At 49.7% G+C, this 22,748-nt stretch overlaps 3 protein-coding genes across 8 annotated transcripts in view; 2 read left to right on the top strand and 1 right to left on the bottom strand.

The window, feature by feature from the left end:
• The window catches only part of slc16a10 (solute carrier family 16 member 10), a 162,989-nt gene that overhangs the window by 40,354 nt on the left and 99,887 nt on the right, over window positions 1–22,748 (top strand). The window contains exon 7 of one of the 2 annotated variants that reach the window (XR_011178892.1): window positions 2–1,855. The exons of the other annotated variant lie outside the window; for it this stretch is intronic. The gene's annotated coding sequence lies outside the window, so the exon portion shown is untranslated. Of the gene's footprint in view, window position 1; window positions 1,856–22,748 lie in introns of those variants that run through there. 2 annotated transcript variants of the gene reach the window in all.
• On the top strand, window positions 1,230–9,334 carry mfsd4b (major facilitator superfamily domain containing 4B). 2 transcript variants are annotated; one of them, XM_069161836.1, is made up of 4 exons: window positions 1,230–1,316; window positions 6,571–6,739; window positions 6,886–7,002; window positions 7,873–9,334. In XM_069161836.1, the coding sequence occupies exons 2-4, from the start codon at window positions 6,574–6,576 to the stop codon at window positions 9,153–9,155; spliced, it is 1,566 nt and encodes a 521-aa protein (XP_069017937.1). In that variant the 5' UTR covers window positions 1,230–1,316; window positions 6,571–6,573; the 3' UTR covers window positions 9,156–9,334. The 2 variants fall into 2 exon arrangements, with proteins under 2 accessions (XP_069017937.1, XP_069017936.1); XM_069161835.1 differs by lacking the exon at window positions 1,230–1,316 and adding an exon at window positions 2,711–3,254.
• Window positions 10,552–22,748, bottom strand: part of rev3l (REV3 like, DNA directed polymerase zeta catalytic subunit) — a 66,529-nt gene continuing 54,332 nt past the window's right edge. For 2 of the 4 annotated variants that reach the window (XM_069161833.1, XM_069161831.1), the window contains exons 17-32: window positions 21,320–21,512; window positions 21,006–21,117; window positions 20,604–20,719; window positions 19,997–20,115; window positions 19,252–19,370; window positions 18,852–18,993; window positions 17,782–18,026; window positions 16,622–16,730; window positions 14,936–15,142; window positions 14,702–14,811; window positions 14,133–14,247; window positions 13,747–13,884; window positions 13,314–13,504; window positions 12,634–12,880; window positions 11,575–11,790; window positions 10,552–10,754 (exon numbers count right to left, since the gene is read on the bottom strand). In XM_069161833.1, the coding sequence (XP_069017934.1) occupies window positions 10,614–10,754; window positions 11,575–11,790; window positions 12,634–12,880; window positions 13,314–13,504; window positions 13,747–13,884; window positions 14,133–14,247; window positions 14,702–14,811; window positions 14,936–15,142; window positions 16,622–16,730; window positions 17,782–18,026; window positions 18,852–18,993; window positions 19,252–19,370; window positions 19,997–20,115; window positions 20,604–20,719; window positions 21,006–21,117; window positions 21,320–21,512 (2,520 nt within the window). In that variant the 3' untranslated portion in view covers window positions 10,552–10,613. Of the gene's footprint in view, window positions 10,755–11,574; window positions 11,791–12,633; window positions 12,881–13,313; window positions 13,505–13,746; window positions 13,885–14,132; window positions 14,248–14,701; window positions 14,812–14,935; window positions 15,143–16,621; window positions 16,731–17,781; window positions 18,027–18,851; window positions 18,994–19,251; window positions 19,371–19,996; window positions 20,116–20,603; window positions 20,720–21,005; window positions 21,121–21,319; window positions 21,513–22,748 lie in introns of all 4 variants that reach the window. The other 2 variants (XM_069161832.1, XM_069161830.1) reach the window with 1 other exon arrangement.

The following is a 22,748-nucleotide window of genomic DNA, read 5'->3' on the forward strand; positions in this document are numbered from 1 at the left end:
GTGAAGGGAGAGGAGGAGGAGGAGGAGCGGAGTAGTGTGAGTGAATTTAGGAGGTTAAAGACCAGTCGAGCTGCTGCATTCTGGATGAGCCGCAGAGGTCGGATGGTACTAACAAGTAGACCTGCCAGGAGGGAGTTACAGTAGTCCAGACGTGAGATGACCAGAACCTGGACCAGAACCTGGACCGGAACCTGGACCAGTGGTCAGAGACATGAAGTGGAGTTACAGTGAGGTTAGATGTGGAGCAGTTTCTGGTGAAATATAGTCCAGGTGGTTACCGGCTTTGTGAGTAGGAGGGGAAGGACTGAGTGAGACAGCAAAGGAAGACGGTAAGAGCAAAAGGTCAGATGACTTCTCAGTCTGGATGTTAAAGTCACCCAGAAGGACAAGTGGAGGACCATTTTCTGGGAAGTTTGACAGGAGGACGTTTAATTCGTCCAAGAAATCTCCCAAAGGACCTGGAGGACGGTAGAGGACAACAATGTTTAATTGTACCGGATGAGGAACTGTCACAGCATGAAACTCAAGAGACAGTGGGGTAGGAAGTGGAAGTGGGTACAGAGAAAACCTCCATTTGGGGGAGATGAGTAAACCTGTACCCCCCCTCGCTGACGCTGAAGCTTCAAACACTTCCTGGTTTTATAACAGGGTTGGCTACAGCTGGTCAGACCACACCTCCTGCTCGTTAGACCTTGTCACCAGGTGTTACAAATGGGCGGCAACAGAAACTCACCACTGATTTCTAAACAAAGAAAACTTTCACACAGTCTCTAGATTTTGTCCCTACTTCTCTTGGAGAGTCTTTTTACCTCAAACGGTAGAAAGTCAAATAGAACTTAGTCCTTAATAGAATTGGAAATAAAAGACCAACAGTTTAACTCTAAACTTGTTCTCTTTGACTCACAGTTACTTGAGTGAAAACAAGAATCCAATCACAAACAATTCCAGCTACCAGAAAACATACAAGCTTCAGCAGTCTAGATATCCTAAAACAGCAGATGCAATAATAAACTTTAGCAGAGAAGCATATTTAAAGATTATACTTTGCCTTAGTTCAAGTGATCCAGCTGTATGTAGTCCTCCAAAAGTCAAAATGCACACTTGACCCATATTCAATGAGAGCGGAAGACTCACCTTAATTTAGTCTCTCAGGAATTCTTCCCATGCTCTGTATCTCTGCATGCTTTTACCAGGTTGCACCAGAGTTGTCCGTCTTCCTGAGGAGAGCCGGATTTTTCAGCGGTCTGAGAGGACGTGCCGCCTGAGGGGGTCAACCCGGTGAACTAATATTGTCCGCGCATGAGGCGACCCAGGAGGTAATGAATGTGTGGAGATCCACTGGGATTGGGATGTCACATGTTCAGTGTTACTGTTCATCACGTCACATGCAGTAAATGTTTCACCCTGTAAGTCACCCAGAGATCTTGCAGTCTATATTTTATATAGTTATAGTGGAGGAAAGTAACTGAGCACAGTTGTGATGCAAATGCCGCACGTAATTATCATTTAATAGCATCGTGACTGCACGACATTTCACAGGGTAATGTACTTTTATTGCATTATGTTTATCTGACAGCTATTGTTACCACCAAAGACATTTTTCTCTTTATATGTACAAAATATAAAACTGTCAATGGAGTGCCAACGCATCAGTATCAATAATCCATTGATATAGCATCCTATAATTTTGGACTGACATTTTCCATGAGGAGGACTTCTGTAAAAGTATGAATTGGACTTGTAAAGACATATCAATACAAAATATTGATTATAGGCTCATAATTCCAGTTGACATACTGGAATTTAAAAATGTTTTTTTTTTACCATAAATAAAATTGGTCAGATAATTCCAGGAGATATGTTCTCTTCCTGTGACACAGATTCATAATATTTGTATGAAGTACTAACACTGACCTCCTCTCAACTTCGGTTATGGCTTTATTTTTTTTGTCTGAACATGGTCCAGACACTAGAGGGCGCCATTTTCGCCCACTGCCAGGCTACTACTACTTCCTGTAGCCTGATTATCTTTAACGCGTCAGCTGAATCAGAGAGGCAAAAAAATAAAAGAAGTCTTACTTTGTTCGAAATTCAGGATACCAAGAACGTCAACGAACGACTGAAACAACTGCACAAGAGAGACATGGCCTGTTGTTGGGAGATATTTGTTCCAAGGGGTTCATCAGGGGACATGTTAAGGAGTCCAAACGGGACTTTTTCACAGCAGACATTTTCCTTTGTCATAGCAGGAAGTGATGACATTAAATAACCACTGCATTTCGTTGAGGTGAACATCTTTGTGATGTATAGTGCAACTCACTTTCATGATTTACTAGGACACTTAATGGGACTAAACCATCAATATTAGTGAGCTGCAATGCATATGTGTTCAGGGGAATTTGAAGTAAAAGATGGATCTGCTGTGTCATCTCACATTTGTTGCATCTAACGAATACGATATGGAGAAATGTTCAGCAAAAGCTACGACGACCCACAATCTCAGCCACCTTTAAAAAGCGCACGCACTGCCTGCTTACGGTTTAATTCAGAAACAAAATTATTATTTGAGATAAAAATCCTTTCAATGAAACGACCGGGATTTCATTCCAGCAGCCATCCTATGTTCTTGTGCGTCACTCAGAAGGCAGTTGAATTTTTTTTCCAAACACCGGGTGGGCATCGTGCCGAATAGACGATCTGTGCGAGCCTCCACACGTCGGGAGTTGACATATGGAGGCGGTCCGCGGCTGCAGCGGTGGTTCTCCGCCGGCATCCTCCGAACCGTGCAGCCGTTTCACCGATGACTGACTTCGTTACAGCCGTTTAACCAGCGGGAACCGTCAACCGGGAGGCGCCGGAAAGGGACGAGGTCGCCGACAAAAGCTTATCAGTCGACTATCGCTGTTTTCCTCGGCCGATAAACAGCGCACCTTCACCCCCCCCAGCGCGCGCGCGCGGTGATAAAAGTGACAGGTATGTCTTCGGCTGCCGCGCGAGACGCCGCCGTTAAAAAGAAGCACGTTCGCTTCGCCAGCATAGAGGACGACGACGACAACGAGGACCAGGAGGACACCCTGTTTGACAAGCGGAAGGACACCGGCCGGGGGCTGAAGAGCGCGCTGAAGGCGGTCAAGAGGACGTCGAAACCGGGATGCGAGGACCGGGTGGAGGTGGTCGGCGGAGGAAGGGGCGGACATGGCGCGTGCGGCCGCTGGATAGTCACCCTCGCGCTCTGTGCATCCTTCCTGGGCTTGGTAAATGTCAGCAGTGAATGAGGGCCTTCCCTTTATCAAGGAGAATTTGGAAATGTATTCGTGTATTAATTAATATTGCTCCTGACAACCAGATATGTAACGTTAGTTGGGGGAGCTAGTGAGCATAGCAAACACCGATTTACATTTGAATTACATCCACTCTTTAACTAGTGATTATAAAAGCACAACTAGATAAACACACACTCATTCAAACGTCACTGTTATTCTAACCAACGAGGTGAGCGTTCAGTCAATAGTTGTATTGTTCAGGCGGATTTCCAGTTAGTTGAAGTGAATCCTTCCCGGATGCGAGTTTCATCAAAGTACAAATTGTAAAACCTGTAACACTTGCTCTTCAAGCTTTCTGTCCACATCAGATTACTGACACCAGTCTTCATACACCTGTCTGCATACACCTGCATACACCTGCCTGCATACACCTGCCCGCATACACCTGCATACACCTGTCTGCATACATCTGCATACACCTGTCTGCATACACCTGCATACACCTGCCTGCATACACCTGTCTGCATACACCTGCCTGCATACACCTGTCTGCATACACCTGCATACGCCTGCCTGCATACACCTGCCTGCATACACCTGCCTGCATACACCTGCATACACCTGTCTGCATACACCTGCATACACCTGTCTGCATACACCTGTCTGCATACACCTGTCTGCATACACCTGCATACACCTGTCTGTATACACCGGCATACGCCTGCCTGCATACACCTGCCTGCATACACCTGCATACACCTGTCTGCATACACCTGCATACACCTGTCTGTATACACCTGCATACGCCTGCCTGCATACACCTGCCTGCATACACCTGCATACACCTGCCTGCATACACCTGCCTGCATACACCTGCCTGCATACACCTGCATACACCTGTCTGCATACACCTGCATACACCTGTCTGCATACACCTGCATACACCTGTCTGCATACACCTGCATACGCATGCCTGCATACACCTGCATACGCATGCCTGCATACACCTGCCTGCATACACCTGTCTGCATACACCTGCATACGCATGCCTGCATACACCTGCCTGCATACACCTGCATACACCTGTCTGCATACACACACACAGCAGAAGTGTCTTTTAACACAAAAATAAAGAAAAAATGGCTTCGAATGTAAGAAAAGTCGAGAAAAGACACTTAACTACAAAGATATATAAAGTGGGCTCAGGATGGCGTAGCTGTAGACGGAGAATATGGATGAGTAGAAAGTATCTGAACGCGGACAGCAAATATTAACAAAAGAAAAGAAGAAAATTGGTTGTCTCCCCTGCATACACCTGTCTGCATACACCTGCATACACCTGTCTGCATACACCTGCATACACCTGTCTGCATACACATGCTCACTTCTGCCATGTCAGCGTTTTTGCTTTCATTTTCACTTGGAAAGCTTTAACTCACACAGTACCGACATGTAAAAAATACTCCCAGTATGAGTAAAAGTATGAGCAGAAAAACTTAGTCCAAGTATTCAATTAAACGTACTAGTGTGCTTTACTGATATTATTATATATGAATGAATTGCAGTGCAGCATCAGTGTGTTGCTGTTGTGGACAAAGTTCTGCTACTGAAATTAGCTTTCAGACTTTTTCTGTATTCTTAATTTTGGGTCCATTTATTAAAATGAAGAAGAAAAGCTAAAAGGGAAGTTTATTTGGTGAAACTGACTCATCTGAAATGTGACCCCGACCACACACTGCCGTTGGAAACCATCCGTTTAATCTTTAATCATGTGTTATAGTCTAAGAGCGTGTTTTATCATTCGGTGTTAAATCTTCCTCGCAAAAGTAACTAAAGCGCTCGAATAAATGCAGTGAAGTGGAAGTATAAGGTAGCATCAATGGAAATATTCAAGTACCTCCAAATTGTACTTAAGTCAGTTACAACTGATCCAGGTTGAAAAAAACCAAGAGCTTCCTGCATAAATGAGCGTTTCTCTGCCAGTAAACATCCTGGTCTGTCAGCACGTTTATGATGGAGGAAAAAGGTTCCACTCAAAAACAGTGTTTCAATCCACCAAAACCTCAGATCGTTGATCTATGACAACTTAGGGCGCCAGATGATAGTCGGCCACGTGACCTTGGTCGGCCACGTGACCTTAGACGGCAATGTGACCTTAGTCGGCCACGTGACCTTAGTCGGTACGTGACCTTAGTAGGTACGTGACCTTAGTCGGTGACGTGACCTTAGTCAGTACGTGACCTCAGTCGGTACGTGACCTTAGTCGGTGACGTGACCTCAGTCGGTACGTGACCTTAGTCGGTACGTGACCTCAGTCGGTGACGTGACCTTAGTAGGTACGTGACCTTAGACGGTAACGTGACCTTAGTCGGTGACGTGACCTTAGTAGGTACGTGACCTTAGACGGTAACGTGACCTTAGTTGGTACGTGACCTTAGTCGGTACGTGACCTCAGTCGGTGACGTGACCTCAGTCGGTGACGTGACCTCAGTCGGTACGTGACCTTAGACGGTGACGTGACCTTAGTCGGGACGTGACCTTAGTCGGTACGTGACCTCAGTCGGTGACGTGACCTCAGTCGGTGACGTGACCTCAGTCGGTACGTGACCTTAGTAGGTACGTGACCTTAGACGGTAACGTGACCTTAGTCGGTACGTGACCTCAGTCGGTACGTGACCTTAGTAGGTACGTGACCTTAGTCGGTGACGTGACCTTAGTCGGTACGTGACCTCAGTCGGTGACGTGACCTCAGTCGGTGACGTGACCTCAGTCGGTACGTGACCTTAGTCGGTACGTGACCTTAGACGGTAACGTGACCTTAGTCGGTACGTGACCTCAGTCGGTGACGTGACCTCAGTCGGTACGTGACCTTAGTCGGTGACGTGACCTCAGTCGGTGACGTGACCTCAGTCGGTACGTGACCTTAGACGGTACGTGACCTTAGACGGTAACGTGACCTTAGTAGGTACGTGACCTTAGACGGTAGCGTGACCTTAGACGGTAGCGTGACCTTAGTTGGTACGTGACCTCAGTCGGTACGTGACCTCAGTCGGTACGTGACCTCAGTCGGTACGTGACCTCAGTCGGTACGTGACCTTAGACGGTGACGTGACCTTAGTCGGTGACGTGACCTTAGTCAGTACGTGACCTCAGTCGGTGACGTGACCTCAGTCGGTACGTGACCTCAGTCGGTGACGTGACCTCAGTCGGTACGTGACCTCAGTCGGTACGTGACCTTAGACGGTGACGTGACCTTAGTCGGTGACTTTACGTTAGTCGGCCTTGAACCTCCGTCTTGTTTTTCCAGGGGATGAGTATCTCCATCCTCGGCCCCACGTTCGAGGATCTGGCTGTGAACGTGAAGAAGAACATCAGCAACATCTCCTACATCTTCGTGGGCCGCTCGGCGGGCTACATCGGTGGATCCCTCATAGGAGGAGTCCTCTTCGACTGCATGGACCCTCATCTCCTGCTAGGTAACCTTCATCTCCTGCTGGTAGGACTCCTCCTCCCTGGTGGGAGGGGACCTCCTCATCGTGTCGACCCCCTGCTGTGTTCGTGGCAGGTGAACGTTCTCCGGAGGTTTCCCGACTCTTCACTCGTTGGTCTCGTTGTGTTGCAGGTTCCTCGATGCTGATCACAGCGTTTGGAATGTGCGCCATCCCGTTCTGTAAGCAGGCGCTGCTGCTCACCGCCTTCATGTCCAGCATCGGCATGTCCATGGGGGTCCTGGACACGGGTGAGACAGACACTTGTCCTGCTGGTTGAAGAGTAGAGTAAATCCCCGTCATTGTTCAGATGATGGAATCGGTGAGGTGCTGTTTGCCCTCCTGCCGCGGTGCCGCGACAGCCAGACAGAATACAGTCGTAGTTCATCATGTGCGCGACCAAATCCGTCAATAAGGGACGCCGCGTGAAGAGTTTATTGAACACATATTGAACAAATAGTTATTCACACTTTTGTTCGTATAAAAAAAAAAAAAAATACGGATTAGAGCAACTTAAAACGACCAAACTAATCGGAGGCGCATGTTTTGGGTTCAAACCCTCAGAGAAGCCACTTCCTGCCGAGGCATCTGTAACCCGATCAGTACACGGGTCATTGATGATCGCACCAAATAGGGGAGGGGCTGTATCGGCTGCCGCCGAGTGTCTGCGGGGTCCGTGCATGCTCGGCTTTAAAAAAAAAAAATAAAATAAAAAAAAATAACGTTTTTCGTAGCGCGTCATGGGACATCGTGCATAAAAAGCCGACGTTCCAAAGAGCAGGAAAAGCTTCCCGAAAGCATCGCGAACACACACTTCATCTTTTACTTGCCTCCGAATGAACGGGCGAGCTCAAGGTCACGACGTGGGAAGTCGTGTGCTCGGCGGTCCGGGGGGCTGCGTTGTAAGAACACTGTTGCCAGGCAACAACGGAGAGGGCATTTAGTAGCCGCAGATGCCAACAACTTAGCCGAGCGGGAAACGCGAGGCTCCAGACGCCGTAGAACTGAAGTTACAATATGAACTGATGTGGATGAGTGACGGGGATTCAGAGCCCCCAGAAGACCCGGTCCCGTTGAGTGTTTGTGTGTTGACGTTGTGCCGGTGTCTCCTGTCCCGTCAGGCGGCAACGTGCTGATCCTGAACACCTGGGGCGAGCAGGCGGGCCCTCACCTGCAGGCGCTGCACTTCAGCTTCGCCGTCGGGGCCTTCGTGTCCCCGATCGTCGCCAAGCTGCTGTTCAGCCGCGACGAAGGCGGCGCGGCGGTAGCGCAGACCACCTCCGCGCCCGCCGCCGCCAACGCCACCCGGCGGGTCGCCGAGGCCCCCGGCGCCCACGCCGTCCTCCGCTCCGTCCACAGCTGGAGCGGCGCCCTCAAATCCATGTGGGCCTACGTCGTCATCGGCTCCTTCATCCTCCTCACCTCCTTCCTCTTCTTCCTCCTGTACTCCCGCAGCAGCGCGTCGCGCGGCAAAGTCCGCCCGGCGTCGGGGAAGCCGCCGGTGGCCAAACATCACACGGCTCTCATCGTCCTGCTCTGCTGCTTCTTCTTCGCCTACGTCGGGGCCGAGGTGGCGTACGGCTCCTTCATCTACACCTTCGCCAGGGACTACGCCCACATGGCCCAGCCGCAGGCCGCCTGGCTGAACTCTCTGTTCTGGGGGACGTTCGCCGCCTGCCGGGGGCTGGCCATCTTCTTTGCGGCCTGCCTGTACCCGGGCACCATGATCCTGCTCAGCCTGGCGGGCTCCACCGTCTCCACGCTCCTGCTCTGCCTCTTCAGCCGCCACACGGTGGCGCTGTGGCTCTGCACCGGCGCCTACGGGGCGTCCATGGCCACCACCTTCCCCGGCGGCATCTCCTGGGTGGAGCAGTACACCGCGGTGACGGGCCGCACGGCGGCGGCCTTCGTGGTGGGCGCGGCGCTGGGGGAGATGGTGCTGCCGGCGCTGGTGGGCGTCCTGCTGGGGGAGTTCCCGGATCAGCCGCTGCTCATGTACCTGTCGCTCGCCACCGCCGCCTTCACCTCCATCCTCTTCCCTGTCATGTGCAAGCTGGCCTCGGCACCCGGCTGCCAGAGCAGGAGGCCTCGCGCCGGGGGCCGACCGGACTCCGACGACAGCGAGTACCGGCGGGCGCTGCTGGACTCTGGAGCCAACGAGGAGGAAGAGGAGGAGGAAGAGGAGGAGAACGAGGCTGATCAGTGGAACGACGCGGACTTCGAAGTCATCGAGATGGACGACACGTCGAGTCTCATCAATTCACCCAGCAAGGCGTCATCTCCTGCGGACATCGCCGGCGTAGCGGGGACCCCCGCCGCGGCGACGGAGGCAACGGGTGGAGCATCTTTGTCAGACACCGTCCCTCTGGTGGGAGACACTCTGGACAGAGAGAAAAGAGACTGAGGGCCCCGCGCTCGTTTGTCCTCTTATTTCTGCGCGGTTCTTCTGATGCACTCCGACTGAGTCGCGTCTCAACTCCAGACTTCCGCAGCATCTTCTGAACTTTGCAGACCCCTGCTGATGATGAAGGATCAGGTTTCAGCCCCCCCCCCCCCTCCGCCCCCCTCCACAGTGAGGTCAAAGGTCAGGCCGGAAGTCCCAGGGCTAGTAGGAATCAAGTGCCTTGCTCGAGGACACAAAAAGCAGAGTGGATGAGTTGAACCAGGGACGTCACCCTCTTCATCTTGCTGCCAACGCTGATCTTTAAATGTCTTTTCTTTTCTTTTTCTTTCTTTCTTTTGCACTACCGGAGTGACGTGACGGCGCGATGAGACGATCGATGTGAAGTTGATTTTGGTTGCACTTTTTGTAAAGATCAGATGTGTCGTGTGTCCTGTGCTGCTTCTAAATCAGTCGTCACTGTGATCCAGCCGCTGGACTTTCTCAAATCATCGAAAAGAAAGAAGGCATTTTAATACATTGACTTTTTATTATATCAATCTCAAACCTCCACCCACAGCAATGTCCATTAAAAACAAACAAAAACACCTCCTTCATTATTATTTTTACATTTCTACAAATACACAGGTCCCGTGTTCGGCTGAACCGGACTCGATGGGAGTTTGAAGACACGTTTGCACAGTGAAATGGAAACTTACAGAAAAACCATATACGCACATGGAAATAACAGACTTCTCATGACATAAATTATCAAAACAGTATTGCAACAGTCCCAGATTTTAAAAAAACTAAGTGAACAGGTTTCCAGTTCCCATCCTCCGGAGCACGAAGAGTCAAATCTGCCAAAGTGGACATCAATACAATCAATCAAAGAAACATGGAAACTGGCACCTTTTTTTTTTTTTTTTTTAACAGAATCTGATTGCATTCGTGGCCGGATCTTTAGTCTTTCGTGTTAATGCACAGTGAGATAAGAGATGGAGCTGTACAGCAACTATTTACAGAAGACTTCGGTCGATAGAAAAACGGGGAGAAAAGTCAATTAGTGGTTCGAATGTAGTTTGTCAGGATTTGTAAGGAAGCTCCTTTAAAAAAAAAAAAAAAAAACGACGCCTTCAAACTGCTACGACGAACCACGACCCCCCTCACTTCCCCCTTAGATTGGACTGCGTGGCTGCAGTCTGCAGCTTCACTCAGCTCTTAGCAGCTAATGGAGATGGCAGTAAACGAGCATGACGACCAAACACGCCGCCTCGCAGACGGTCTGCACACGCACACAAATACCTGGAGAACAAATAACAGTTACAAGACCGTGAACAACCCAACAGGGTTTAATCAAAGCACCATTTAAACTAGTACAACTGAATGGACAATCAAACACTGGGAGGGGGAGTGGGGGGGGGGGGGGGGCAGCAATTAGCACCAAATTGAGTCGGAGGCTTCTGGGGAGTCAGGAGCCAATCAGAACTGCTCCAGCAGCTGTCGGAGGTAGGGCGCCTTGGAGAGCTGTCGGTGGACCCGGGACAGCTTGTAGAGGACGGGACAGTCGAGGGACACGCAGGGGACCTGACGCTCTGCACAGCCACTGCAGTTCCTGCAGATCTACGCACGCACGCACACAGACACACACACACACACAAACAGACAGACACAGAAGTCGTTAAACTCTTTTCTCTTCCTGCTGGGAGTCTAATCTCTGCTCTGAAGGTGTCATCTGAACGACTGACTCCAGCTCAGGGACCGGGTCAAAAGGTCAAAGGTCAGTCTGAACAGAAACCTTTACCTGTTTGACAAGCAGGGAGAATTTCACAGCGAGGCCCCCCGGCAGGCAGGAGCCTCGGGTCATTTTTCTCTTCCGTCTCCCTCAACAGGAAGTTGGAGAAATGCTGCCGTGACTATTTTTTATTTTCTTCTGGCACCGACTCAAAAGCCCACTTTAGTTGAGAGGAACACTGAACTGAAGATATGAGCTCACTGTAAATGGGAAGTTAACTCACGACAAGAGATTTCATAATTGTTTACAGTTAGTTTTCTGTCAGTGAGACTGCAACTCATCGCCTTGAATTATTTACCAAATTAAAACCTCCTTCATAAAGTCATGGAAGGGATTTCGACGGGAACCTTCAGCATCTCGGGTGAACAACAGAAACGAAACAAAGCAATGCGACGTTTGTGAGCATTTCCGCATCACACGGGTACGTTACATTCAACCGGGTGGCCTTACAGGGGAGTTGTGATGTCACAAAGCACAACTTTAAACAGCTTTGAAGTGAGCAGAGGCGACGTCCTTTAGCGGACAGGCGCGTTCACGACACAACTCTGTGACATCACAACCGGCCCTGGAAGCCACATCCTGCTGCCGTGGACCTCCCGTCTGAGAGTGCCGGGAGGATCCCGTCGCCGGGTGTGAAGTCGTCCTCACCTTCAGCAGCTGGTCCTGCTGACCCTCCCACTGCCTCATGTCCTGGTAGAGGGTGACGGCCACTCTCTGGGGCTCGGCCCGGCACCGCCAGCACACGCCCAGCTGGGTCAGCTCGTCGCACACGGGGCAGTGCAGCGTGGTGAAGTACTGGGAGATGGTGCCCTTCCTCCCCACCTCCTCTCCACCCGCTGCCGAGGAACAGGACGCCTTCTGGATCTGGAGGGACGCACGTCAACCGCCTATCAGAACCGAAGCTTTGAGGTGTCGTTTAAAAAAAAAAAAAAAATCACATCAAACATCCAACGGGAGGAGGAAGTTCTGTTTTAAGGAGGTAAAGAAAGAAGGAACGGCAACGGGGCGTTTCTTTTGTTTGTGTCCTCCGTGACGATCTAATAAATGTACGCAAGATGGCGCCGTGCTAGTGGCTGTTACAGCAGCCCCCCCCTCCCCCCTTCTAGTGTGTTTTAAGTATTTTTCTTTCTTTCTCCTCTTTTCGGAGTTGTTGTTTTTTTTTCTTTCACGTGTGTGTGTGTGTGTGTGTGTGTTAACTTTTCCACTGTTCTGGTGGCTCTTCTTCTACTTTTTTCCCTCTTCGTCACGGAGAGCCACTCACAGCGGACCGGGGCCATTGTTTACTCTGGCGACCTCTACTGCTGCTGCTGCCCGGAGCGAAATGAGATCAGAGGCCGAGTCCCCGCTCGGGTCTGCGATGAGCAGCTCCGCCAGCAGAGGGCGCCGCGCTCCGTCAGACGGCCGGCTTCGACACAAAGACGAGGCCTGCCCTTTGATGACGGAGTCTCGACCGGCAGGAAGCGGAGCGGACCTCTTTCCGTCCTTCCGTCTCTCGCCGCTAAATCGCCGACCGAAAAAAAATAACAACCGCCTGCTTTTGTTTTGAAACTGCCGGGCTCTCCTGGCGGGAAGCCGCTCGGTCACCCGTCGGGTCGAACGCCGTCGTTGATTAATCAGTAAAGGGTTCCCTAAAACTCAAGCTTTCGGCCGGCGTCGTGTTCCCTTCGCTCCCTGCGTCTGGTTTGAGTGTGCTTGTGTGGCGCTCACCCGGGGCAGCTCCTGGTACCAGCCCAGCACGTCCACCCCGATCAGCTGGAAGAGGCGGGCCAGCGGCGGCAGCACCTGCTTGGTGATGTAGTAGGCGGCGTTGAGGCGCAGCCCGCCGTCCCGCAGCACCTCCGTCGGCCGTCGCACCAGCTGGATGAGCGGCACGCCGGGCAGCCCGTACACCACCACGTAGGGAACCCGCTCGCCCACGCGCGGCTCCAGCCGGCGGTCGTACGCCATCATGCGTCTGAGACGGGAGACAAACACCTGTCAATCACCCACGTCTCGTCGTGAACAGAAGCGGTCGTCGGCTTTGTGTGATCGACTCGACTCCCCGTGGATGACGATGAGTGGCTCCTCTTACACATGCCTCCGACATCAGATTTTTTTTTTTCTTTTTACCCATTAAGGAGCTGGGTTGCCTAGCAACAGACTCAGGTACTGTACAGCAGGCGAGTGCAGACACACAATGAGCACTGAAGTAATTGGATTCACACCAAGTACTGTAACTGTAGCTGACAGCACACACACACACACAGACAGACAGACACACACACACAGATACACACAGACACACACACACAGATACACACAGACAGACACAGACAGACACAGATACACACAGACAGACAGAGACACACGCACACACACACAGAGACGACAGACACACACACACACACCTGGTGAGCTCCAGCGCCGGGACGCAGGCTCCGGGCCGATACGAGCCGCTGCCTCGGTACTCCTTGGCGAAGGTCAGGTCCTGCATGCTGGCCCGGCCGTCCAGAACCTTCACACACTGACGCTGCACGAACTGCTTCACCTGGCTGATGTCCCGCGTCTCAAACAGCAGCTTAATGGATCGCTCCAGAATCTGGGGAGCAGACGAGTGAAGGACAGAACCGGTGATCAGTTGATCACATGAAGCAGGACTCGTCTGAAGTAGAGGCCGTGTTCACTTCCTGTTTCGCGCCACGAGCATCCACGGGCCTTTCCCTGACGCGTGGGAGGCGGTCTGAGTGAACAAGAGCGGGAACCGGCCTGCCGCCGCTGTGATTGGTGGAGAGAGGTCTGAGAGTGAGGGGAGGGAGGAGGGAAGAGGGGTTTGCCTGTTACCTTGGAAACAGCGGGGCAGCCGTCGCGGCGCACCGTCTCGATCCCTTTGGCGTCAAACACGGGCTCCTTCTGGTCAACGCTCTCGTACATGTAGCCCACGTAGCGCTTCTTAGTCTGCAGCACACAGGGCAGGTACACCTGGGACGCACACACACACACACGCACACACACGCACACAGACATACGCACACAGATCAATAATTTTCTCTAAATGTGTCTACGTGTGTAGATGGAGGAAGAACTGACAAAATACAAATGTAAGTGCACACGCAGCAGCCTGTGTGTGTCTATGTGTGTGTGTGTGTCTGTGTTTGTGTGTGTCTATGTGTGTGTGTGTGTCTGTGTTTGTGTGTGTTTGTGTGTGTGTGTGTTGCATGGAGCTCTACCTTCTCGAACTTTAACTTGACAGGTTTAGGGTTGGTTGCCGTCACCGCCTCAGCGATCTCGTTGCCGATCTTGAACGCCTGCTCTTTGGTGGCTCCCTTCAGCAACACAAACATGCTGCCAGACACACAAACAACAACACAAACATCACAACACCTCATCGAGCAGCCGATCATCAACGTCGCTGCGGCAGCGCGTTGGAAGAGGAACATCTGTCGGCGGTCCGCAAGAAGCTTCATCTCCAACAACACGTTTCCACTCAGAGGCTTCAGGAACCTCCTCAGGAACCTCCTTGAGGAACCTCCTTCAGGAACCTCCCTCAGGAACCTCCTTGAAGAACCTCCTTCAGGAACCTCCCTCAGGAACCTCCTTGAGGAACCTCCTTCAGGCTCATGTTATTAAAGACAGTTTTGTCTGAAACGACGACTTCATGCCGTAAAACTTTCAGCACAGTTCTGCTGACATTTTATTGCGGGGAAAAAAAAAAAAAAAATCGCAGGACTTTTAAATAACTCTCGTTAATTATTGCGCTGGCGATTGGCGGAGGCTGATCGGAGCCGACGCTGCTCACCTGTCCGTGTCTCCGTACACGACTCTCGCTCCCCACTTCCTGGTGTCGTTCACCAGCCGGATGGCTCTCTCCAGCGTCTCTCTGGCTTTGTGGACGATGCTGTCTCCGACCTAAACATTTGAAGAAACATCGGTGCAGCAATATTGAAATATTTGTCGCCGATATCCAGTTTGCATGTTTTTCCATCCAGATGCGGTGGTGAATCAGCGCAGCAGCCGACGGGAGGCAGCTCACCTCCACGCTGGGCATGCGTCCGGAGTAGTTGGCCGCGGCGTAGCCGAAGGTGACGTTGGCGATGAGCTTGAGTCCGAGCTGCCGGGCGTCCAGCAGCCTCATCAGCGCTTTGTCCTGCTTGTAGGTTTTCATGGAGCGCTTCACCATGATCCGGGTGTTGAGGATTTCCTCCAGCATGCCGGGCAGGACGCCTTTACGCACCGAGGACTGGAACCACACGGCACGCAGGTCAGAGAGGTGTGAAGACGGTGTGTGTGTGTGTGTGTGTGTGTGTGTGTGTGTGTGTGTGTGTGTGGTGATGACACCGGAAGTGCAAAAACATAAAGCGGCGATTGAGGCCGTCGGTCCGAAGGCGTCAAACACACCGTACAGAGCTGGTGTGAGATTCAGACAAATACAACGCTTTGGGTCTGATTTACTAAGATCTCAAATAAAGGTACTAAACTGCGTGTTCCTTCCAAAAGTTAGCAAATCTTTTTTCCATCTGTTGTTCAGGTGATTTACTGAGTAATTGCGTCACTGAAATCAGGTTCAAATCTCTGTATTTAAATGAGGTGTTTGCGTGTTAAAGTGACCGCAAAAGGAAATATGATCCCATTGAAGTTAAGAAATATAAATATAACAAGAACAAAACGCTTTATAGGAGATTATCAGCAAGAAATCAATACTGTGGTGAAAACTAAAAGGAGAAAAAAAGTCTTCATAATAAAATGTGGGTGAATAAAAGAGGAGGACGGTGAATGAGATCCTCTAACAAACAGAGATCAGCAGGTCCAGATCTTTCTGTGATGAGCAGCTGACTCTTCATTGAGTTCCTGGAGGTCTCGTGAACCTGATGAAGCTACCTGTGAATTCTGCAGGACTCATTCAGGATGTGACAGCTCACCTGAATAACAGGACTGGAGGGAGATCCAAGCAGAGATACGCTGGAACCACCCAGAGGCAGCAAAATGCTGAGTCGGAAGAAGTTCTGACTTTGCTGGTATTTCGTGGCTCCTCTTTGTTGTTGGCTGTCAATCATCTTTCTGTTCATTCAATAACTCAGAAATATCATCGCTGGACAAACGATATGTCTGAATAATGTTTCCCTCCGACATCAGAAATGTTTAACGGGTGTAAAACCTCCTTCTCTACGTATTCTCTGGTTTCCTGCGTCTCCTTCACAATAAGAGCAGCCGTGTCTCCTTCACAATAAGAGCAGCCGTCTCTCCTGATGTTCATCTGATTAAAATCTTCAGTCGTACTAAAATACACAACAATCACTGCTCCTGTTTCTACTTCCTGGTTCAGTAAATATCGTTGTGGGTGATAAATTGTTCTATTTGCATGTTTCCTCTCAGTATTTTACACCTTCAAACAGAAACGTCCAATATTACATATGATGCAGGAAAACACACAGAATGGACAACGTGGGTTCAACTGAACATTAGAAAGATGAAATCCTCGCTGCACGTCGTCAGTAGATCTGATGGACGTTGTTTTGCGGGTGATGTTGAGTTTGAACCTGATTTTACACACAAACCTTCAGTGAATCAGACCCACAGTGTGTTTTCTACCGGCGTGCTCGTCAGCTAATGACTCTAAATGAAGGACTCGCGTAGATGATCAATAGCGGGGCCGAGTGGTTCTTCCAGGCCGACTCTGATTGGCGGCTCGGGGGTGGGGGTGGGGGGGGGGGGGGCGTACCTTGACGAAGGCGATGCCGCCGGGTGACACGGTAATGTCGTTGCGGAGCTGGTGGAGCAGCTCAGGAGGAACCCGCAGGGAGCTGCAGCCGAACTTAAACTCATCGGGCCTGAAACAGACAAACAGTACGTCAGAGGGTCACTCAGGAAAACCACCCCGTCCTTATTCAGGACAAAGGAGTACTTAATAATTAGGATATTGAGGATTTATTTCATATAAATTCTTTTGTTCAGGTCTAAGTTTTAACCTCTGGATCAGGACCTGTTGAAGGGCCGCAACATAAATCTGGTCCACTTTAGATCCCTCCATCAGTTTGCCAACTTTTTTTTATTAGAAACAAAGTTTAGTGTTTAGTTTCAGTATATCCAGCCTGTCGTGAGCGTTAGGGGCACAACATTTGGAAAAAATACTCAGAAATATCACAGATTTCAAAGTAACATCTTCAAATGTACAGACGTTCCGTTTACTATGAAATAAACATTTAAAATGTGACTTCAACAAGAAAATGCAGCTGGATTTTTATACCTTTTCTAAATTGCTGTCGTTAAATTTTCTCTCTGTTCCAACAAACAAATCTATTAATGATTTAAATGGAAAAATCTCCTGAAGAGTGTGTTGTTGTGTTATTTCAAAATACAAGTCCGAAAGAGAACGTGACTGTTTAAACAAAAAGGGACGAGCAGATGTGAGGTAGATCCTTACGAATATACATGTATAAAAAAAATAAAAAATGCTTTTTCATCATTTAAATGTTATTGTTGGGGGAAAAAAAAAAAAAGAAGTTAATTTCAAACCTTTGTAGCTGAAATTTGCAGCTGATTTTCTACTTCCTACTCTGCTGAAAAAGGAGGAGTGTGAAGCCTGTGGATGTCTGCCAGGCACTTCCCATCTTTTGTTACCTTGGAGTAGCAGACATAAGCATGTAGGAAAGAAGTGTTCTGGGCTCCTGCTGTTGCTATGCAACTCCACTAATCTTGCTGAAAAACTGAAATAACTCCTAAGTTGCGGCGCTCGCTGCCCTGAGCTGTGAACAACACGCAGAGCGAACAGCGTGCAGTTCCATTAAAAAATAATGAGCAGAGGAAGGCGCTGCTGGAGGGAGGCCGAGCGAACACGCTGCGGGTGTGTGTGTGTGTGTGTGTCTCCTGTCATGTCCTTACGTCCCCAGGCTGTCCACATGGCCGAGGCAGGTGGAGAAGCAGTAGTTGTAGGCGATGACGATGGAGGGGTACAGCGACTGGAAGTCCAGTACGACCACAGAGTTGCTGTAGAAGCGCGACTCGGGCTCCATCACCAGGGGGACGCACTGCGGCGCCCTCTGCTGGGCTCGCTGCTGCATGCTGGGCGTCACAGGGATGTAGTTCAAGGGCTTGGCCACACGGAGCATCATGGACTCGACGCGGTACTGAGGATGGCAGGACGAGAACAAAGAAGCAACGGTTTCTTTTTTTTTTTTTCCACATTTCTATTTCACCTGAGCTTCTTTTTAATTCATGCGTTCTTAAAATATCTCTATCAAACTGCAGCTGTTCTGGCAAAGAATAAACTTTCAATCATTTCTAAAAAAAAAAAAAAAAAAAGACAAATTTAAACTGTGAAAAAGTCTGATTATCATCCTCTGAGCACCGGGATGGGTTGGTACTCACTAAATACTAATGTCTTAATGCCAAATGCAGGTTCCCATTCTATGTGTGTGCAGCACAACAAGCTGCAAACACAATGTTGGCAAATTAGACAAGACGTTCATGGAGCGACTTGCTCGTTCCTCTTTATGTTCCTCTATGTTCACCTGCTAGTCACCAGGTTTCTGTGGACTGGTGCTGGCATCGTACTGTTGTGCGCAGTGTTTCCAGAGAACAGCAGCCTGCTGCAGGAAACATGTCCACGAGACTGGTGAGACTCAACCAACACATGAAGTTGTGGCTGTAAAACCAAAACAAAGGTGGACCAAAAAAATGGTGGAAGGCTGAAGGGAGCAGCAGAATCTGTTCATTTTCATCTCTGATCTATTGTTCATATACAGATGGTATTAGTGAAACTGAAACATAATTATATAATATAATAATTACGTGCCGGTTAGTGGGATCGTTTCTACTCTCGTTCAACACCAGTTTGGTGAAGAAGGTCGTCAGTGGAACCGTTTGTAACCCACTGATAATGTTAGGCCTGCGTGACACGGCTCGCTTGTGTGTGTGTGTGTGTGTGTGTGTGTGTGTGTGTGTGTGTGTACCTGTGATCCTCGGGTCAGAACGTGGTAGAACTGGATCCCGAACAGTCGGGCCAGCTCGCTGGTTCTGCCGATGATGTCGTGCTGCTGCAGAAGCTGCATGGTGGCGCACACACGGCTCACGTAATGGTCCACCATCTTCCATCTACAGTAACGCACGTGCACGCACACACACACACACACACACACACACACACACACACACACACACACACACACACACACACATCAGCATAATAATCACAGGTCCGGTCGGCAGGCGCTGCTTCAGAGGGGAATTAATTATATGATAATGTAAAGATAAAGAAGCAGGCAGTCAGAGTCCTGCTGCATCCAACAGAGCTCCATGATAAATGACTAAATGTTCATGTTTCACCTGTGATGACGTGTGCCGAGTACGAACCTGTACAGGTCTGCGTTGTGGTCGAACCAGTCGGACAGTGTGCGCGGGCTGTACAGAGGGAAGCGCTGGTGGAGCACATGGAACGAAACGTTCTCAAAGCTGTAGTTGTTCAACGTCACCTGGCGGAGGAAAGGAAAAAACACATCTCAACAGAAGCTCCTCCGTCACCACGGTGACCGGATCCCAACAAATTCAATGTGTTTGTTTGTGTAGGACTCTGTTAGTCTGTTAAGAACCAGAACCCAGTTCCACTGTGTGAATATGGGTCTGTAACCCTCCAGAGGGAACCGATTGCAGATGTTCCATCCTACTGGGCGTCGACCATTTTAACCAATCAGCTCGCGCCGAAAACTCTGCCACCGCTGCAGCTACCTACCGTGTCCACCAGAGGGTTTTTTCCTGAGTAAAGCATATTTTTGAAATCGTCTTAATGACCGCCAGTGGCTTGACGAGGTGCTGAGTGTTTATTCTGTGCTGAATGTTCTGCGATTTGTTCAGGTCAACGAGAGTTGAAAAATATTAACGCTGAACGCCAGCCATCCAATCACAGTGAAGCAGGGGTGGGTGTGTGTGGGTGTGAGTGAGTGAGTGAGAGTGAGTGAGTGAGTGAGAGTTAGTGAGTGAGTGAGAGTTGGTGAGTGAGTGAGTGTGTGTGTGTGTGTGTGTGTGTGTGTGTGTGTGTGTGTGTGTGTGTGTGAGAGAGTGAGTGTGTGTGTGAGTGTGGAGGTCACACGGGGACACCTACCTCAGTTTTCATCACCCTCCACAGGTTGAGAGTGACGCGTCCGATGATGTTGATCTCCGTCATGGTGCTGGCTCCGTATTCGTCCCGCTCTGCAGCGAAGCGGTTCTCTTTGGAGTCACCTGAGGACACGAAGGGAGACAGACAGAGAGCCAATTACAAAGCAGGGGAAGGGGCCAGAGGCTTACACACACACACACACACACACACACACACACACACACACACACACACACACACACACACACCTGTAAAATAAAAATAAAAAACACTTTCAAAGAGAAAAAAATGAAAAGTACGCAAACACACACCTTCAGTCCCACAGAACACACTGACCGTCATCAACCAATCAGATGCTCCGATTCAATCATCTGCACTCGGTTTAAAAGAGATGAACTTGCACTTTAAAGCAGAAAGCTGTGATTGGTTGGTGAGACATGAGGTAAGCCCTGCTGCTGCACGTCGTCATCATGACAAACTCACCTTTTCATCTCAGAACCCTTTCAGAGATCCAATAGGTGAGTCGGGTTCTGTAGTTACCTGTCAATCTGATGCTTTATATCTAAAAACATTCAGGTTAGTTTAGTTTTAGACCGGAGGTGAGACTCACCTGGCACTCGTGACAGCTGCTGACACAGATCCACTCCGAGCGCCGCCGCCCGCTGAAGGAGGAACCCCCAGGAACGCATCTGCACCTCGTACCCCACCAGGATGTCTGGGTCGAACCTGACGGGACGGAAAACTGCAGCTCTCAGCCAAACTCTGCCACCTGGGGGTACATATTCACTGAGAGCACCGTACACACACACAAACTAACACAAACACACACACACACACACACACACTCACTCACAGACACACACAAACTCACTCACAAACACTCACAGACAGACACACATCAAACAGACACACACACACACACACACACTCACAGACACACAGACAGACACACACACACACACTCACTCACTCACTCACAGACACACACACACACACACAGACACACACACACCTCCTCATGATGGTGATGAGCTCCTGGAACAGCGTCTTCTCCTCGGCGGCGTACGTCACCTGCAGCCCGGAGACGCCCGACCTGACCAGCAGGGGCGCTGTTCCTCTGCCGCCTGCTGACATTCAAACAGCTTCATTAAATGACCGAGTGAAGACAGGAAATCATCAGGCCTCGATAACTCACAAACGTTTTCTCATTAATTTACACATTAATTAAAATATCTCTCAGAGATGTGAGATGTTCCTGAAAACTCAAAGGAAAACTTGTTGCATGAAGTGGAAGTGATATTTTCCTGTACTGTAACTACACTTCACCTTGGCCACTGCTTTGATGGTCTTTGTCCACAACGATGGCACCCGACAGCTGGGTGCCATCTGCATCTGCCAAGACGGCGTCGGAGCTGAGGCAGTAGAATAAGGCACATATGGGGTCGAACTCGGGGTCGGGTTCCAGGTCACGGCGGGTTCGTGCGTGGAGCTCCATGCTCATCAGTGTGAGGTGCTGGACCTGAAGAAGACAGACACGGTGATGTGAAGGAGAGAAATCCACCTGCAGCTTTAATGTGGGAGTCAGAGAAGAGTGAAGGCTGAAAGATCATCTGTAGAGGAAGCTCGTCGGATCACCTCAGACAGGTTTACCTGCTCTGTAATATACCCACGCAGCTCTCTGATCTGATCACATTTATAGTTGCTGACATATTGGCAGGGTGCTGTGACCTCCAACACTTCACCTCTCACCAATGACTGCTTATTATTTTGGTGAAGTAGTTCCACAGACTGGATATTAAACTGTTCGTAGCTTCAGGTCTGTAAAATGGTTCCGATGCAGAAGTGTCTTCAGCTGCAATACCAGCGAGTGCCACTAGAGGTCGGCTCCAAAAAGCCTCCGGCTCCATAGACTCCCATTCAACTTCTCTCATCAAATCCAAAGTGAATAAAATATGTCCATCAGTTATCTCGGTGTTGTTAGCTAAAGTCACTCCTTCTTATTAGTTTTCTGGAGGTCCATCTGAAAATAATCCCTCATTCATTAGAAAAGAAGATTCAAAAAGACCTGTTTTTGGGGGCGTGTCTGTTTGATTGACAGGCCTGTGGTGCAGTCAGGTTACAGCTATCGGTGGGCGGGACGTAGTATCGTCAGGTTTCCAATCAGATCGGTCAGATCCACCGCTGGCTCCTCCCCCAGCTCGTCCAAATATGGTCACTTCCTGCTCCAAACCGCTCCGAACTAGCAAGATGGTGACGGACAGAATCTGAACTGGAAGCTTCATAACGTTCACAAACCAACGATGACATCACTGATGGTTGATGACATCACTGATGGTTGCCACTTGAATTTTATTCCTTATTCTATTGATGCATTCACTCCAAGTCTCTGCAGATGGAAAGAATCCATTAAATGCTGTGAATAATGTCCAGGGAGGATGAGATTCAGTTGTAAAAATCCTCCACTGCTCCATCTGAATCCATGTGTGCTCCTGTTGGACCGGAACCGAGTCCTGCCAAACTCTGTCTCCAGTGTCTCCTGGGTTCTTCTCGGCTTCAGAGACTCCAAAATAAAACGGGTGCAGCTGACTGAAACTACAGTTGAAGAGGAATTTGGGGGATTTTCACAGTCTTATGTAAGTCTGATATAAGTCTTGCAGGTGTTCATAAGTTTCTTCATGATAGAAATTTTCTTATGGATTAAAAAACCCCTCTGAAATAAGTGAGTGAGAATCTGTTTGAACTTGAGAGATTTCCT

Source organism: Embiotoca jacksoni, unplaced genomic scaffold (assembly GCF_022577435.1).
Source record: "Embiotoca jacksoni isolate LCO1_2020_lvr unplaced genomic scaffold, fEmbJac1.0.p SCAF_29, whole genome shotgun sequence".
Lineage (NCBI taxonomy): Eukaryota > Metazoa > Chordata > Actinopteri > Embiotocidae > Embiotoca > Embiotoca jacksoni.

Coding starts and splice junctions, on each gene's coding strand:
- mfsd4b (XM_069161835.1), top strand. CDS start 2,976: ATGTCTTCGGCTGCCGCGCGAGACGCCGCCGTTAAAAAGAAGCACGTT. Junction 3,255..6,570: donor GTGCATCCTTCCTGGGCTTG/GTAAATGTCAGC, acceptor TTGTTTTTCCAG/GGGATGAGTATCTCCATCCT. Junction 6,740..6,885: donor GGACCCTCATCTCCTGCTAG/GTAACCTTCATC, acceptor GTTGTGTTGCAG/GTTCCTCGATGCTGATCACA.